Source organism: Ursus arctos, unplaced genomic scaffold (assembly GCF_023065955.2).
Source record: "Ursus arctos isolate Adak ecotype North America unplaced genomic scaffold, UrsArc2.0 scaffold_36, whole genome shotgun sequence".
Taxonomy (NCBI): Eukaryota; Metazoa; Chordata; class Mammalia; order Carnivora; family Ursidae; genus Ursus; species Ursus arctos.
The window spans coordinates 6,069,400-6,086,782 of NW_026623050.1; the positions used below are offsets into that span (position 1 = coordinate 6,069,400).

At 40.1% G+C, this 17,383-nt stretch overlaps 1 protein-coding gene across 11 annotated transcripts in view; it reads right to left on the minus strand.

Annotated features, from left to right (window-relative positions):
- Positions 1-16,054, minus strand: part of FSIP1 (fibrous sheath interacting protein 1) — a 182,151-nt gene extending 166,097 nt beyond the window's left edge. For 4 of the 11 annotated variants that reach the window (XM_048218671.2, XM_048218659.2, XM_026480047.4 and 1 more), the window contains exons 1-4: positions 15,854-16,054; positions 11,798-11,964; positions 10,715-10,847; positions 3,567-3,747 (exon numbers count right to left, since the gene is read on the minus strand). In XM_048218671.2, coding sequence (XP_048074628.1) covers positions 3,567-3,747; positions 10,715-10,847; positions 11,798-11,832 — 349 coding nt within the window. In that variant the 5' untranslated portion in view covers positions 11,833-11,964; positions 15,854-16,054. The remainder of the gene's footprint in view (positions 1-3,566; positions 3,748-10,714; positions 10,848-11,797; positions 11,965-15,853) is intronic. The other 7 variants (XM_048218665.2, XM_057306325.1, XM_057306323.1 and 4 more) reach the window with 2 other exon arrangements.
- Positions 16,055-17,383: the final 1,329 nt, after the last annotated feature.

Here is a 17,383-nt window from a genome sequence, read left to right on the forward strand (position 1 = left end):
GGTGTGTGTATATCTTTTCAAATTACTGTTTCCATTTTCTTTTGGGTAAAAACCCAGTAGTGTAATTCCTGGATCATACAGTCATTCTATTTTTAATTTTTTGAGAAACCTCCATCCTGTTTTTCATAGTGGCTGTACCGATTTATATTCCCACCAACAGTTTGCAAGGGTTCCTTTTTCTCCACATTCTTACCAACACTTGGAAATAACTGGGTCCTCTCAAATAGCTAAAAAATTATAGTACTGAACTCAGAAGTGGGTCTCATCTAGTTTCCAATCTCGAAATACCTCTCCTTCATTCTGCTATACCTTCTATATTCACAACTAATAAATAAGAGATAAGACAAAGACCTGTCCTGAAGTTGCTTCAGACTCCCCAAAAGAGAGGCGTGGAGCTCTTTGAGAAACAGCAGCAAGATGTAGCGTGTCAACACACAAAGTGGTTCCAACATACAAAAACAAGTTCAGGAAAGTACTCCATGGAACCAGGTACCTTTTATCTACGCCCCTCCCATTTATTCTATTTTCTTGAAGCACCTAAAAATGGATAATTGGTAGCAACTTGCTTGAAATTAAGGACTCTTTAGAATTTTTTTCCCTCAAGTTTTAACTTACGATTAATGATAGTGTTAGTAATAGCAGCTAACATTTATGGAATTATCTGATGGGCACAATGTTAAGGGCTTTATTTACGGGCATTATCTCATTTAATCCTCATCATAATCCTGTGAGGTAGTATCATTATTGTTCCCATTTTACAAGTTAGTAAACTGGGGCTAATTTGTAACTAAATTACATATATGTCCAAGATGATATAACTAGTAAATGGCAGTCAGTTTCAACCCTGATCTGTCTGAATCAAGAGCCAAAACTCTTCACCACCAGGCGATACGTCCTCTGTGAAGTCTGACGAAAGATGATAATCTGGCAATGAGCATAAATGCTCAAATACGAAAATCTCAGCCACTCCAGGTTAGATCATTAGAAATGGCATATTCTGCTAAGAAACACCAAATTTTGCAACTTTTTAAAATCCAGAGAGTCTAGTGTGTTTCTCTACAATGTATATCACTTCCTCTTTAAGGAAAAGGAGATATTTCCAGAAGGGAATTAACTTATCCAAAAAGAACACTGATCTTATTAATAAGGAGTTTCTGCAAACCTTACTGCTTACTTATTTCAAATGCAACAGCCTTTAGCTCTAGTTCCCAACTGCCAATCCTAGCACTCTCAGCCTCCATATACATAGATGGTCTATATGGCAGGAACTCATGCATGAAGGAACTCACGCAGTTCTGAAACAGTATAAACAAGTACAGAGTAACCTGGATCAACAGCGGGGTGCCTAGGGTGGTGGTTCAGTGGGTTGGACGTCTGAGTCTTGATTTTGGCTCAGGTCATGGTCTCAGTATCATGAGATCGAATCCCGGAGTTGGGCTCCACACTCAGCACGGAGTCTGCCTGTCCCTCTCCCTCTGCTGCTCCCCCACTTGCGCCCACACATACGCGCGCTCTCACTCTCTCTCTCTCTCAAATAAATAAATGAAATCTTTAAACTGGGCCAACAGCTAATCTCAGCTATAATGCCTCATTTTCTGATAACTGTGACCCTGAGTCACCCAGCCCAACTTTGAGAGTTAACCGCATCCCAGACATACTCTAAGTCAGCAGTTCCCAAAGCTTATGACCTCAGCTTCCCTTTATAGCCTTAAAAATTATTTTGAACCCAAAGTAGCTTTTGTTTATGTTACATCTATTGATAATTACCATATTAGAAATCAAAATTGAAAAATATTATAAAGATGTATTTATTCATTTAAAAATAATAGGTTATTAGTAATTACATATTAACATAAATATAACCTTTTTATGACCAATAACTACATATTCCAAAAAATTATTAAGAAGAATGGCATTGTTTTAAATTTTTAATATCTAGCTTGATAGAGGACAGCTAGATTCTCAAATCTGCTTGTACAATCTATTGCAATCTCTTGTTTCACTTAGAGTGTATGAAGAAAATTTGGCCTCATGAAGACAAGTACTCAGAAAGGGGAGGAGAAATGTAATAACTTTCTCAGATAATTGTGGATACTCTTCTTTGATACCACATCAAAACTCGACAAGGGGTAGCTTCTTAAAGAGTAGTTGTAATGTGAAATCTGTAACCATTTCAGTGAGCTTTTGTACTCGTTCTATTAAAATCCATGCTTCTCTCTTTCATGCTGAATGGATCTTTCACCCTGCATTGGTTATTTGGAAAATAGTGGTCCATTGACTTATGCAGCCCTTCAAAATGTTAACATATTCCAGTGTTTTTAAAATATATTAAATTTTTAAAATTTTTTAAATATTTAATATATTTTAAAAATCACTTGGTTAATACTGTCACCAGATCTTATCAAAAAAGTCTAACTACTGGAATGGCATACACAAGTTTTCCAAAATTCTGATTTTCACTTACGAGCCCAAATTTTATCATTGACAAAAGATACTGTCAATTATTTTCCTTGAAGTAACAGGCTCGGTTCATCTTTTAAAAAAAAAAAAAAAAGGCTGCCAAATACCCAAGTCTGAATGATAATAGTTTGTCTGTCAGTCATTGTTTCGCATAAGAACGGTGTTCCATTAAAAAGTGGCCAGTTCAGTTCTCAACTTAAACTATCATACGAGTACTGTTCCTCAACACAAACTTCATGTCTTGGTTTACAGCAGAATTGCTTTAAAATACCTCCCATTTTACCTCACAGGGGATTATAAAGATGTATATTTGAAAATCAAGATTTAATAAGATTAGTAATTTTTACTGCTCCATCAAAGACGCTCTTGAGTGACACTGGCTATTTCTTCCTTCTGCCAGTGCCTGGTCATGAAGACCACAATGACTACTAGTTCAGTATGACACGTCGCCTTTATTCACGTGACAGCCCTGGCGACTTTACTCACCCTGCCTTTTGTAGCATCACTACAAACGTCCATTCCATGGGCGAAAAGGCGAATAGCACTATTTCAGTATTATAATGAATTATATGACTGATATATCGGTATGCTGATGAAAGTAGTTTTTTACTTTGCAAAATTCCTATAAGGGTCTCAGCAATCCCCCAGGGCTCTGCAGACCACATTTTGAGAAATGCTGTTCTAATTCACTCTGACCACTATTAATTTAATAACCAGGAAAAAAAAAAAGGAGTCCTTTAAAATCCAAGAGTTATTAAGATCAAATGGGATTATCCCTTAAAAGCCATTTGTAAGTTACAGGATTCATGTTATTGCATAATTTAGTCAACTAAAAGATCGATAAATCATGGCATAAAGTGCAGAAATACTTCCTACTTGATTAACGTAAAATGGTCACAATAATAATTTTATTAAATGACAAATTTCATTATTTTTCTAAAGTGTTTTTAAGGACTCAACATTATTCTAAATAAAAACCAGTGCTCACAAAGGTATGCCTCTTTTCTTAACTATTATTTCTACATAGCTGATGAAAAACATATGTAACTCTAATATTATATAATATCTGTCACTGTCATTAGCCAATCCCTTAGTGATTATCCTACCTGAACATTCAGGAATTGTCTGATGTTGAACGAAGTTCAGATCTTCATCTGACCCATCCTCCACCAATTTTTGCTCAGAGTCCTCTTCCCCGTTATCATCATCATTGTTTCTACTTTCCTCTGCATTCCTGCTGTCTGAGTGGTTCTCTTTACCAGAGTTCAACTTGATTGCAGTATCAACCTAAATTATTTCCAAAGAAATAGTTTTCATAAATAATATATTTTTTAAAATTTTACATTTCTAGACTAGTTTAACACTAATGTAAGTATGTGAGGGCACCCACACACACACTAGTGTTAAACTAGTCTAGAAATATAACACTTTTTAATTAAATATAACTACATAATTACATTTAATAACGTTTGCACCAAAGAGGTATGCCCCATTCTCCAGCAATTTCCAGCAATATGGAGAAGGGTCAGGAATCAGTCCCAAAAAGAACCACTCTGCCAGCTCTGGACATGAGCCATGATGGTGCCCCTCCTTGAGCTTCCACTCGGAGGGACAGTCAGAGGTCTAGAGCTCTACTGTCCCAATCGATGGCCACTAGCCACATGTGGCTATTAAAGAGTTGAGAAGCGAAGAGTATGAATAGAGATGTGTTTCTAATGAGATTCTTCAAGTCAGAACCGTGTGCTTTGGTGATTATTTTTAAGCTATTCACAGTTTTTCTATTTCATTCTGGTTTCTCTTTCTATTTTAGCAATGCTCATTTTGAAAACACCAGTTTGGGGCAGCTGTGTTTTCCTGAGAGAGAGCAAGAAAAGATATCCATGGCTGCATCAGGAGAAAAAAACAGGGACCGTAGCGCCCTGAGAGCTGCAAGTGACAGTGAGAGTCACACTGGAAGTGAACGCAGCCCACGGGAGAGGCAAAACCTCAGAGACAGAGAGTCAGCCCTTCTGGGAGGAGTGCCTTTCCCCTCCCAACAAAGTAATCCAGCCCTTGGAGGGTTTTAGGTTCTCTCTGACCCACGTGGTCAACTCCCGGCCCGGTAACCTGTGCCCCCTTGTGAATCTCCAGGGCAGAAGGTGGGTGGTGTGGAGAATTAAATTGCCAGGGACGCAGAACTGCACTCCAGCATCTCTGCTCACCTGGACTAGGACATGAGCCCCAGCGGAACTGAGCTGAGTCAGTGGTGTAATAATCTGAGCCAACATTTCCTGAGGAATGAATACCGGTCAGGCCCTGTGCTAAGTACTTTGCACACTCTGTCTCATTCACTCCTCACAGTGACGCTGTGGTACAGGCCTGACTACCCCGATTTAACAAAAAAGAAAACAGATCCAATATGGAATGAAACCAGAGGAGGGCTAACTTATAAACAAGGAAAACAATGCCTCCTCTATGTAATCTTGGAGGTGTTAAAGAGGGTTCCCTGTTCAAAAACACACTTCTGTGAAAGGCCGGGTTAAAGCCTTAAATTCCATAATACCCAGTAAATCCTTAAGGCTACATAGTTCTGCGAAAATGCTGAAATGGCTGGAAGAGATCACATGAGCCCTCTCGGTTATTTGTATCTTGGCATAAATGAATTTGGCCGACCTTTCCCAGAGAATGGATTCTATATAGGGGAATACAGAATATATAAAACATAACTAGATATTAGCAACATACTTGGATAATAACACCCTTCGGGACACAAAAAGACCTTTCATATATATCATCCCATATGATCCCAACTCAGAAAGAGCAGGAAGCAATGAAGCAAAAAGATTAAACTAGAGAACAAAAGACAAACTTTGCCCATTTTATAATTTTATCCATAGCTCCCCACTCCATTAGCACCAAACACCTTTAGGTTACTTGAAAATAAACTAAAAAGTGTTTCCAGAAATTAAAAAATATCATTAACTTTAAAAATTCAATGGATTAGGGGCACCTGGGTGGCTCAGTCGTTAAGCATCTGTCTTTGGCTCAGGGCATGATCCCAGGGTCCTGGGATCGAGCCCCGCATCAGGCTCCCTGCTCAGCGGGGAGTCTGCTTCTCCCTCTGCCTGCCACTTCCCCTGCTTGTGTTCTCTCTCTCTGTCAAATAAATAAATAAAATCTTTAAAAAATAAAAATTCAATGGATTAAAAAGTAGAGTTGACATAGTATAAGAAAGAATTCAAAAATTTAAAAATATATGTTAAAAATTCCCCCAGGTGAAGCAGAGAAAGAAATGAATAGAAAATATTAAAAAGAAGATAAGAGACATAAAGGATAGAAGGGAAAATTTCAAAAGACTTTTAATATGACTTTCAGGATGATGCAAGAGGAAAAAAGGAGACAATATTAGAAACATTTGAAAAAACAATGGCTGAGAATTTTTCAAAATAAAAAAACACATAAATCCTCAGATTGAAGAAGTTCTGGTCTCCAGAAGGATGATACAGATAAATCCATACACAGGTGAGTAACAGTAGATACCAAAGACAAAAAGAAAAAAATTAAAGCAACCAGAGAAAAATACCTAAACGAGACAGCACACACTGTAATGAATACCGGATTTACAAAAGCCTTCTCATTGGCAACAAAAGAGGTTAAAGGCAAAACATAAAAATGTACCACATAAAACTTTAACGCTTTCAGAAGAAAGCGTAGGAGAAAATCTTTGGAACCCTGGCTTAGACAAAGAGTGTTTGGATGCAAGAAAAAAACACAAGCCTCAAAAAAATGTTGACAAATTGCAGTTAACAAAATTGAAAATGTCGGGGCGCCTGGGTGGCACAGCGGTTAAGCGTCTGCCTTCGGCTCAGGGCGTGATCCCGGCGTTCCGGGATCGAGCCCCGCATCAGGCTCCTCTGCTATGAGCCTGCTTCTTCCTCTCCCACTCCCCCTGCTTGTGTTCCCTCTCTCGCTGGCTGTCTCTATCTCTGTCGAATAAATAAATAAAATCTTTAAAAAAAAAAAAATTGAAAATGTTTGCTCTTCAAAAGACATAGTTAAAAGAATGAAAAGTCAATCTACAGACTAGGAGAAAATATTTACAAATCATATATCTGACAAAAGACTCTAAGAAATATAAAGAACTTTCAAAAGTTAACAGTAAGAAAAAAATACAATTGTAAAAGGCAAAAAAACTAAACATACACTTTATTTTTTTTTAAGATTTTATTTATTTATTTGACAGAGAGAGAGAGACAGCCAGCGAGAGAGGGAACACAAGCAGAGGGAGTGGGAGAGGAAGAAGCAGGCTCCCAGCAGAGGAGCCTGATGTGGGGCTCGATCCCAGGACTCTGGGATCACACCCTGAGCTGAAGGCAGACGCCTAAGCACTGAGCCACCCAGGCGCCCCTAAACATACACTTTCTGAAAGAGGTATGTGGATTACAAATAAGCACATGAAAACACATTCATCATTATGAGTCAGCAGCAAAATGTGAATTAAAATCAGAATGAGATACTACTATATATTAGAATAGCTTTAAAAAAAAAACTAAAAAACTAACACTATCAACTGCTGGTGAGGATGAAGAGCAGCTGGAACTCTCATATTTCTCACGGGAACAGGAAACTGTTCTGCAGTTTCTTATCGTTCAACATACACTTACCATACAACCCATACCAACTCCTAGGTATTTACCCAAGAAAAATAAAAAATTACTTCCACCCCCCAAAAAAAATCGGTATACAAATATTAATAGCGGCTTTATTCATAATCACCAAAACCGGCAAACAATCCGAATGCTCCTTAACATGGGAATGGAAAAACAAACTGTGGCACACCCACATGACGGAACACTGCTCATTAGTAAAAAGGAGTGAACTATTGACACATATAACAGAAGAGGAGTCTCAAATGCCTTGTGCCAACAGGCTAAGCCACACTCAAAAGCTATATACTTTTTAATTCCATTCATATGACTCTCTGGAAAAAGAAAAAAATAGGTTCAGAGAATAGATCAGGGGTTTCCAGGATTAAGAGTAGGGGAGATTGAAACAGACAAACTATGGAAAGAGCCCAGATGCCCATCGACAGGTGAATGGATAAAGAAGAGGCAGTATATAGGGGCGTCTGGGTGGCTCAGTTGTTAAGCATCTGCCTTCAGCTCAGGTCATGATCCCAGGGTCCTGGGATGGAGCCCTCCATCGGGCTCCTTGCTCAGCAGGGAGCCTGCTTCTCCCTCTCTTCCCTGTTTATACTCTCTCACTATCTTTCTTTCTCTCTCTCTGTCAAATAAATAAATGAAAATCTTAAAAAAAAAAAAGAACAGGTGTTGTACACACACACACACACATATATACACACAGTGGAATATTACACACCCATCAAAAAATGAAATCTTACCATTTGCTACAACATGGACGGAACTAGAGCAAAGCAAGTCAATCAGAGAAAGACAATCATCATACAATTTCATTCCTCTGCGGAATTTAAGAAAGAAAACAGAGGATCATAGGGGAAGAGAGGAAAAATAAAATAAGACAAAATCAGAGAGGGAGACAAACCATAAGAGACTCTTAATCACAGGAAACAAACTGAGGGTTGTTAGAGGGGAGGTGGGTGGGAAGGTGGGGTAACTACATGAGGACATTAAGGAGGGCACATGATGTAATGAGCACTGGGTGTTATATGCAACTGATGAATCACTGAACCTACTTCTGAAACTAATAATATACTATGTGTTAATTAATTGAATTTAAGTTTTATTTTTTAAAGATTTTATTTATTTATTTATTTGAGAGAGAGAGAATGTGAGAGAGAGAGAGAGCATGGGGGGGTGGTCAGAGGGAGAAGCACAGCTCCCACTGAGCAGGGAGCCCGATACAGTACTCAATCCTGGGACTTCAGGATCATGACCTGAGCCAAAGGCAGTCACTTAACTAACTGAGCCACCCAGGCACCCTGAAATTAAATTAAAAAAAAAAAAGAGTAGGGGAGACTGAGTAAGGACAAAGGGGTATCATGAAGAAATTTTTGAGGGGTGATAGAACTGTTCTATATCTTTACTATGATGGTACTACTCTACACATTTGCCAAACTCAGAACTATACACTAAAAAAGAGTAAATTTGGGGGTGCTTGGGTGGCTCAGTTGGTTAAGCATCTGACTTTGGCTTGGGTCATGATCTCAGGGTCGTGGGATCAAGCCCCACATTGGGCTCCTCGCTCAGCAGGGAGTCTGCTTGTCCCTGTGCCCCTCTCCCCCATTCATACTCTCTCTCTCTCAAATAAATAAATAAAATCTTTTTTAAAAACAGATAAATAAAAACAAATTAAATTAAATTAAAATTAAAAAGAGTAATTTTACAGTATGTGTATTATTAAATTAGAAACAAGTCAAAGAGAGCAACCCTCTTGGGCCCCCTCCCTCTTTGGGAGCTCTGTACTATCCCTTAATAAACCTTGCTTTGCTACCCACCAAAAAGAAGAAGAAGAAGGAGAAGGAGAAGAAGAAGAAGAGGAAGAAAAAACAAACAAATCAATGAGATACAATGTTAATAGATAAGATTTAATATCATAAAGTTAGAAACTGTCTCCAAATTAATCTATAAATTCAAAGCAATTTCAGTCAAAACCCCAAGAGCAATTTTCACAAGACTTGAAAAACCAGTCTAAAATACAAAAAGAACTAAAAACCAAAAATAGCGAAGATGGTTCTGGAAAAGAATAAGATGGGGAGATCCAGCCTACCAGATATCAAAAATTATTACACAACTAACAAGAGTTAACACACAGTAATGGTGCCGGACTCGATGCAACAAAACAGAGAGCTGAGCTAGACACGGCATTTTTAACAAGCCACCTGCAGTTCTCGACGCATGTTAGAAACATTAGCTGCATCTGCACAAGGTCTGGGCCGCGGACGTGAAGGAGAAGCCATCTTCCCAAGCTCCTGATAGGAAGTTGGCAAGAAATACCAAAGGCGGTCATCTCTGTATGTCTAGTCACTTTCGTGGTCCTGCGGGACCGGTGGCAGTGCCAGAAGGAGCAGCAGCTTTTTGATTTCGGTCATGGAGGTGCAACCTAGGAACCAACAATCCGAGGGAAGTCCCCTCCCATGATTTCCTTTCCGGCTGGCCTTCCACTGAGTTTGAGAAACTGAACTTCTGGTATTCAATCCTTGTTTGCTGGAAATGCCCAGAGCGCTTTCTATTTCCTGCACTAAATCGTAACAGACAAACACCCCGAGAGTTTTATAACACAGAGCCTAGTCCATAAATCAAAAGAATAAATGAGGGATGCCCTCGTGGCTCAGTCGTTAAGCATCTGCCTTTGGCTCAGGTCATGATCCCAGGGTCCTGGGACTGAGCCCCACATCGGGCCCCCTGCTCAGTGGGGAGCCTGCTTCTCCATCTCCCTCTGCCTGCCACTCTATTTGTGCTCTCTGTCTGTCAAATAAATAAATAAAACCTCAAAAAAATAAAAAGAATAAATGAGTATGGATTCATAACGTTGCAAAGATTTTTTTCACCATAAGGTGTCAAATTTTTGTTTGCCACAGCTTAAAACAAATAGTCCCATATCGCCGACGGAAAAACTGATCTCCAGGACACCTGGCTGGCACAGTCAGTTAAGCGTCCGACCCTTGGTTTCAGCTCGGGTTGTGATCTCAGGGTGGTGAGATGGAGCTCGGCATCCAGCTCCCGCACTCAGCGGGGGTCCGCTCGAGAATCTCTCTCCCTCACCCTCTGCCCCGCCCCCGCTAGTGCTCTCTCTCTAAAATAAATAAATTAATCTTTTTTTAAAAAGTGATTCCTTAAAAAACATCAAGTTTAGATATTTTAGGAAAAGAAAAGGAAGTCAGGCCAGGTAAGGTCCTACTAAATACATACCACACGGTCTTTGACCCAAACTTTATTTTTAAAATTATTGAACCTTTTTCATATTAAGAGTCAAGGGTGGCATAGTAGATATTAGAATACAAAGATTTCTTATGAAAAAAAAGTTTACAAATGAGCATTAACGAAGTACAGCTGTGAACAAATAAGCCACACTCCAAAAAAAACCAAAAAAACAAAAGAGGGAGGGGGAGGAGTAGGCAAGGGACACAGAAATCTCGTTATAAATGATCTAAAGTAAAATCCAAGAAGAAATCTATGAGTGCTCCCAAAACGCAGCCTCTAAAGAGGAGCCCTTAAGTGGGATGTTAACAGCCTTGGTTTATCAAGTGCTAGAGTTCAGGAGAAGGACTTAAAATAATTTCTAAACAGCAAAGTACCTTGAAGGACGCTGGTTCCGGTGAGAGCACCTCCAAAGAAGTACTTGAACCTCTGCTCCCAGGACGTGTTCTTGAATTTGAGGCTGGTTTTGAAATTCCATCTAAGTTTCCCTTTATAATGTCCATTGATACCCTGAAATAAACCAGAATTTAAGGGAACTTATGACCTGTATGCTTACATGTTTCATTAGAGTTAATGCACAATTAACCCGGAATCTTTGTTAATAAGGATTATGTTGCTACCAAAGTCACCCTACCCTAATTTCATCAAAAGACGTCTGTGTCCAGGGATTTTTGGTGTGACACCACCCACAGGCCTATCACCCCTCTGGCTCCCTATTCCCAGTGCTGTTTTCTGAAGCCAGGATTATTAGGCAGGATGGTTTTAAACCAGTGGGAGAACTTGGGCACTGCAGGCACCTTGATCCTTCCAAACTGTGCCCTTGATCAGGACCCTTTCAGATCTGTGCAGTAACGTTGGGGTATCATGCATGCTGAGAAAATGGAAGAAGTAGGGAGAATTCCGGCTTTCGCCTTCTCATACTTAGCTTTACATACAAATGGATCTTCCAACAATCCTTCCCTAAATTTCATAATTTCCCTCAATTTCTATTAATTATGAATTAAACCATTTCTCTCATAACAGAAAGAGGAAAGGCAATTGCCTCTGGCCCAAGCAAGTGTAACAATGTCCTTTTTTTACTCTACAAAATAACTCATCTTTCTTTCTTTTTTTGGGCAGCAGAGGCAGAGCCCAGGGAAGTTTTGGATACAGGAGGAAGCACAAACATAAACAACCTGATGCGGGGTAATATGATTTGGCCTCCAACCATTCAGTGTGCCGAAGCAGTTGCCGAAGGGACCAGTAGGTCAACCCTTTCCATCTTAGCAAGTGACAAAGGCCGCGATCTCAACATTCTTCAAACTCGGCAAAAGCATCTGGGCTCACTCAGGAAGGCGCTGACATTATTATTGTGGGAGGACGGATCGCCCTGGCCCATCACGTCACAGTCAAAAAGCATAAGTCACCGAAAGGCCAAAAGTCTTGTAAATGCCGTGAGCGGCCTGTCGGGGGAGACTTACTGTAGCTCACAGGGGGAGCGATGAGATGGAAGCATTTGCCGAGCCGGTACAGTACTTGTCAGTAAAGGGAGAAGAAGCACAGAGAACCATCCGTGACATGGATCATCTAAAAGGCTCCGGAAATTTTTCAATTTGCTTTAGAAATGGGTCTGTTCTATTATTTTGTTCTGAAAATAATAAATGAAATAAAATATAGTTCCCAAGGTAGGTGGGGACACAACTGACAATCTTACGACTTTGCCTGTGTAGAAAAAAGTCATGGATAAGGGGCATTGAATTAGGATCTGATAGATGTATTTTCAGTGTTTAAGAAGAAATCTCAATAGCCACATAGAAATTCCACAAGAGGGGCGCCTGGGTGGCACAGCGGTTGGGGGTCTGCCTTCAGCTCAGGGCGTGATCCCGGCGTTATGGGATCGAGCCCCACATCAGGCTCCTCTGCTATGAGCCTGCTTCTTCCTCTCCCACTCCCCCTGCTTGTGTTCCCTCTCTCGCTGGCTGTCTCTATCTCTGTCAAATAAATAAAATCTTTAAAAAAAAAAAAAAAAAGAAATTCCACAAGAAAAATAAAACATCGTCAAAGAAAGTAATCAAATGATAATTAAATACGTCTAGTGACAGAAGCACTAAGTGTTGATTTAACCCAATCCTGTGTCTTACCTGTATTGAGTGTATCTGGGGAAGAATATGTAAAAAGAGACGTAGTATAAAATATCTAATCTCTCATAATAGGAAATCAGAGAGAATGCCCAAAAATTGATAAAGCCAAGCAATAGTTAAATAAGCATAATATTTACGAGTTCAGGGTGGTTGCCTCTGCAGAGTGAGACTAGGAATTGCTTCTCTTTTCTTCTATCACAAATGTTATAGTAGAGTTAGACATTTTTTTACTATACTACTTTAATAAAAGTAAAAACTAATTTTCAAAATAATAAATAAATGTGAAATAAGAAATCTCCAAGGGACTGAAAGGAAATATAAAGATAATTTATGTAATAAGTTAATAACTTACTAAAGATAACACCAAGAGCATAAATCAAAAGGAAGAGACTAACACATTTCATCACATAACATTTAATACTCTCGAACGTCAATAAACAAACAAACAAAAAGAACTCTCAATTAAAGTAAAAGGCCCCTGAGAAACTAGGGAAAATCTATGCAACACAGATGATACACAAAAAGGTTAATGAATTTACATATTTAAAGAAATCTTACCAATCTATAAGAAAAAGAGACATTCCAAACGAATACTGGCTAAGGGCATAAACAAGGAATTCACATAGAGGAATTCACGCCTCCGCACATACACTCAATATAGTTAAGGCATAGTATTTGGTTAAATCAACATTTAATGCTTCTGTCATTAGAAGTGTTTAATTATCATTTGGTTACTTTCTTTGACAATGTTTTATTTTTCTTGTGGAATTTCTATGTGGCTACTGAGATTTCTTCTTAAACACTGAAAATACATCTATAAGATCCTAATTTAATGCCCCTTATCTGTTACTGTTTTCTACATAGGCAAAGAAGGAAGGAAGGAAGGAAGGAAGGAAGGAAGGAAGGAAGGAAGGAAGGAAGGAAGGAAAAAAAATATCCAAAAAAAAAGGAAAAGAAAGAAAATATCTTGCTAAATGTCGATATCTTGCTAAAAAAAAAATTAAATTCTCTAATTAAAGAAATATACACAATGGGACCTGAAAGATGATAACAAATCAGAGAAGTAACAGAGGTGGGTTCTTCTGGATTGGTGGGTTCTTGGATGTTCTTGGTCTTTTTTTTTTTTTTTTAAGATTTTATTTATTTATTTGACAGAGAACAAGTAGAGGGAGCTGCAGGCAGAGGGAAAGGGAGAAGCAGGCTCCCCGATGAGCAGGGAGCCCAATGTGAGGCTTGATCCCGGGACCCTGGATCATGACCTAAGCCAAAGGCAGACACTTAACCGACTGAGCCACCCAGGCGCCTCTGTTCTTGGTCTTTTACTTTACCTTTCACTTATATGTATTTTCTGATTTTCTAATAAGTATATCTTGAATTCACAATTAATTTATTTATTGTAGAAAAATGTCTAGAATATATTAAAGTGTATTCAAAAATAAATAAAAATCACCCAACATTCACCACTCTGAGCTAAAAACCATTGGCATATTTCTTATTCATTTTTGCTCTATGTGTTTCCACCAAAATTGGACTCATATATTTCTCACTTAACATCACATGATGAAGCATTTTCTTATTGCATTAAAGGTATTTCAAAAATAAAATATTATTTACTTCACGATACTCCATTAAGCAGATGATATATGACCAGATTCTAAATTGTAACAAATCACCACTAACACATATCAACTTTTATAACATTCATTTCAAACAAGATTAATTTAAACTTTTTCAGGGGCGCCTGGGTGGGTCAATCAGTTGGGCATCTGCCTTCGGCTCAGGTCATGATCCCAGGGTCCTGGGATTGAGCCCCACATCAGGCTCCCTGCTCAATGGGGAACCTGCTTCTCCCTCTGCCTGCTGCTCCCCCTGCTTGTGCTTTCTCTCATGTGCTCTCTCTCATGCGCGCTCTCTCTCCATCAAATAAATAAAAATCTTTAAAAAATAAAAATAAATAAACTTTTTCATACAGGCTTGTAAGAAATGTAATCACCACGGATCATTTAAAACCAAAATGGGGACACATGGCTGCCATAATTTGGTATTTTTGGATGAAAGGAAGAATTGAAAGAAAATGAATCCTCCTCTGTTTAGTCATAATAAATAGCCAATCTTTTTTAAAAAATGGAATTATATTTATTTTCATGGTTTTAATGTCTAAAAGTTATTTTATGATAGATTTTTTTTACTTTATATATTTACTATGTAAGAAATACATGCCCATGAGAAGCAAAAAGTCAAATAATATAGAAGAGCGTAAAACTTTTTAAAGTCAAAATTTCCAGGGTGCCTGGGTGCCTTAGTCAGTTGAGCGTTGGACTCTTGGTTTTGGCTCAGCTCAGGATCTCATGGGCAGGGGATGAGCCCCAAGTCGGGCTCCCCCTCCCGGGAGTCCACTTGAAGATTCTCTCCCTCTGTCTCTCTTCCTTTGCATGCTCTCTCTCTCTCATAAATAAATCTTTAAAAAAAATATTTTTTTAAACATCAAAATTTCCCTCACCTCAAGAACCACTGTTGATAGACTTGAGGGATCTCGCTTTTGTTAGGCATCTGCAAACCTTCTACCCTTTATACCTACCCCTCACCAACACAAACACAAATGGCACACACAATTTTAAGTGAACCTCTTTGTGTGAATCTTTGTTTAGGGATGCTAAACAAAGTATATATCCAGATGATAAAGTACACTGAGTCAAAGAGTACGTGCTTTTCAACCTTTGGTAGCACGGCACATTGTCCCCCAAAAAGGTTATACCAAATTACACTATCAGCAGGGTGTGATGAAAGTGCCTCTTTCCCCATTCCGGCCCGGGTTCAAGCTGGTTATCATCAAAGCTTTTTCATCTTTGTCATGCTGGTAAGAGTCAAACATATATGTGAGTCCGATTTACATTTCTTTCATTACGATAGAAATTGAGTCTGCAGCCAAATGTTTACTGGCCACCTTTTTCTCCCCTGTGACATACCTATTGGCATCCTTTGCTATTTACGGTCTATTTTAAATGACTGGCAATTAATTTTTAATGTAAGTTTTAGAACTTAACCGCCAGGAGGCACAGGACAGAAGTCCCTGATAGAAGGTCCTAAGGTCAGGAATGTGGAAAAGCTGGCGACAGTCTCCATAGAGGCAGAAGCCTCTGTCTGGATGGGGAAGGCCCGCTCTCTCCCAAGCCCCGCCCACCCCCGGCTGAGCCCGCCCCCTACTAGCCCTGCCCCTTCGCCCTAACAGCCAGTCTCCGGGCCCAGCAGCCGGACACGACTCCGCCCCGCACTCTCATTGGCCCTGCCCCTCTGCCTAACATCCCTTCTGCGGTCCCTGACGCGACTCCGCCCCGCTTACTCCGCGGCAGGTCGCGCGGCGTTGGAGCTGCGGTCCTAACAGGTGTCGTGACTTACCTTGCCCGCGGAAACTCTGGGAGGCAGTCGCCAGTCGGCAGATCATTGACGGACGCAGAAGCGCACCTCTGACACTCAGAGTCACCCCCTGTCCCCCAAAGGGAAGGGGTATTTCCCGCCACCACAGCTTCTCTGGAGGGGGGAAGGAGCTGCGCGTCCAAAGCCCTCCCGCCGCCGGGAACGCTGTTCCCTGAGCAACTAGAAGCACTGGGCTTCCAGTCTCGCGATAAGAGAACAGGGCTGTACCATGCGGAAACAAGGTGTGGGGGGAGCCAGGGGCGTCGAGGAACGCTGTTGGACCTTGGAGAGCTGGGGCAGCCCTACTGTCTCCTCAGTCTTCCTGCGGACGGGGTGGCTGGGAAAAGGGTTGTTCGTATTTAGATTGAACTCGAAAGGAGGACATCTGGATGCTTATGTGGCTCTCTACCGTTAATATGATGCTCTGTAGGTCTGTCATCTTCTCTGAGCTGAGTTTCCTCCTCTGTAAAATGGGAATAATAATTCCTTCCTCTCAAGATTGTTGTGCAGCTCAAAAAGATCATGTATTTGAAATTCTTGCTATATTTTGGATTCCACGTAAATAAAAAATACGAGTTTTGCAAGATTGGGCTACAGTCTAAAAGAGTAATGATTTTTATTTGCATTTTTCCTTTTTTGTGGATTCTCTCATCTTCAGTGCATGACGACTATTTCCATGGGACCCCCAAACTGATTTTCTTCATCCTCGGTACCATCAAATCTCTGCTTTCTAGTATGGACAGCACCTTACAGTTTACAAGGCATTTTCCCATACACAGCCCCTTTAGCCTCATTATCTTAGGTAGGTAGGATGTGTATTCTTTAAGTGTTTTTCAGTGAAGCAAACAGACAAAGGTGAAGTGAGTTGCTCAGGGAACCACAGCTACAATCTAGGGCAGTGGTTTAAAAACTGGGTTTAAAAACCTGGCTGTAAATGCCATTCATATACTGCTAAATCCTGTGTTTCTATCTCCAGCCCAGACTTCTCCCCTGAACTCCACTTTTATTTAACCGACTAGAAGATGTCTCTACTTGGATGTAAGAAGCATCTTGAACCTAACATGTCAAAAAACAAACCTCTCCACAGTCACCCCCACTCCCACTCCACCCTCTTATCTGTCTCAGTAAATGGTAACTCCATCCTGCCAGACTCAGACCAAAAACCTTGAAGTTGTCCTCAATTCCCCTTGCTCTCGCACTCTACAATTTGTTATAAATCCTATCAGCTTTAACTTAAAATATATCCAGAATCTACCTCTCACCACCTTCCGTGCTTCCTTTCCGGACCATACTGCCATCATCTGTCACCTAGATTTTTGTAACAACCTCCTTCTTCATTGTTGCCTTCCTTGCCCCTACTACTTTCAAACAGCAGCCTGAATGATGCCTTCAAAACCAAAGTCAAACGATGTCACTCCTCTGCTCAGGACTCTCCATGGCTCCCCATATCCTATAGAGCCCTTATAATGCCCACAGATCCTGAAGGACCAGGCCCTCTGTTTGCTCTCAGAC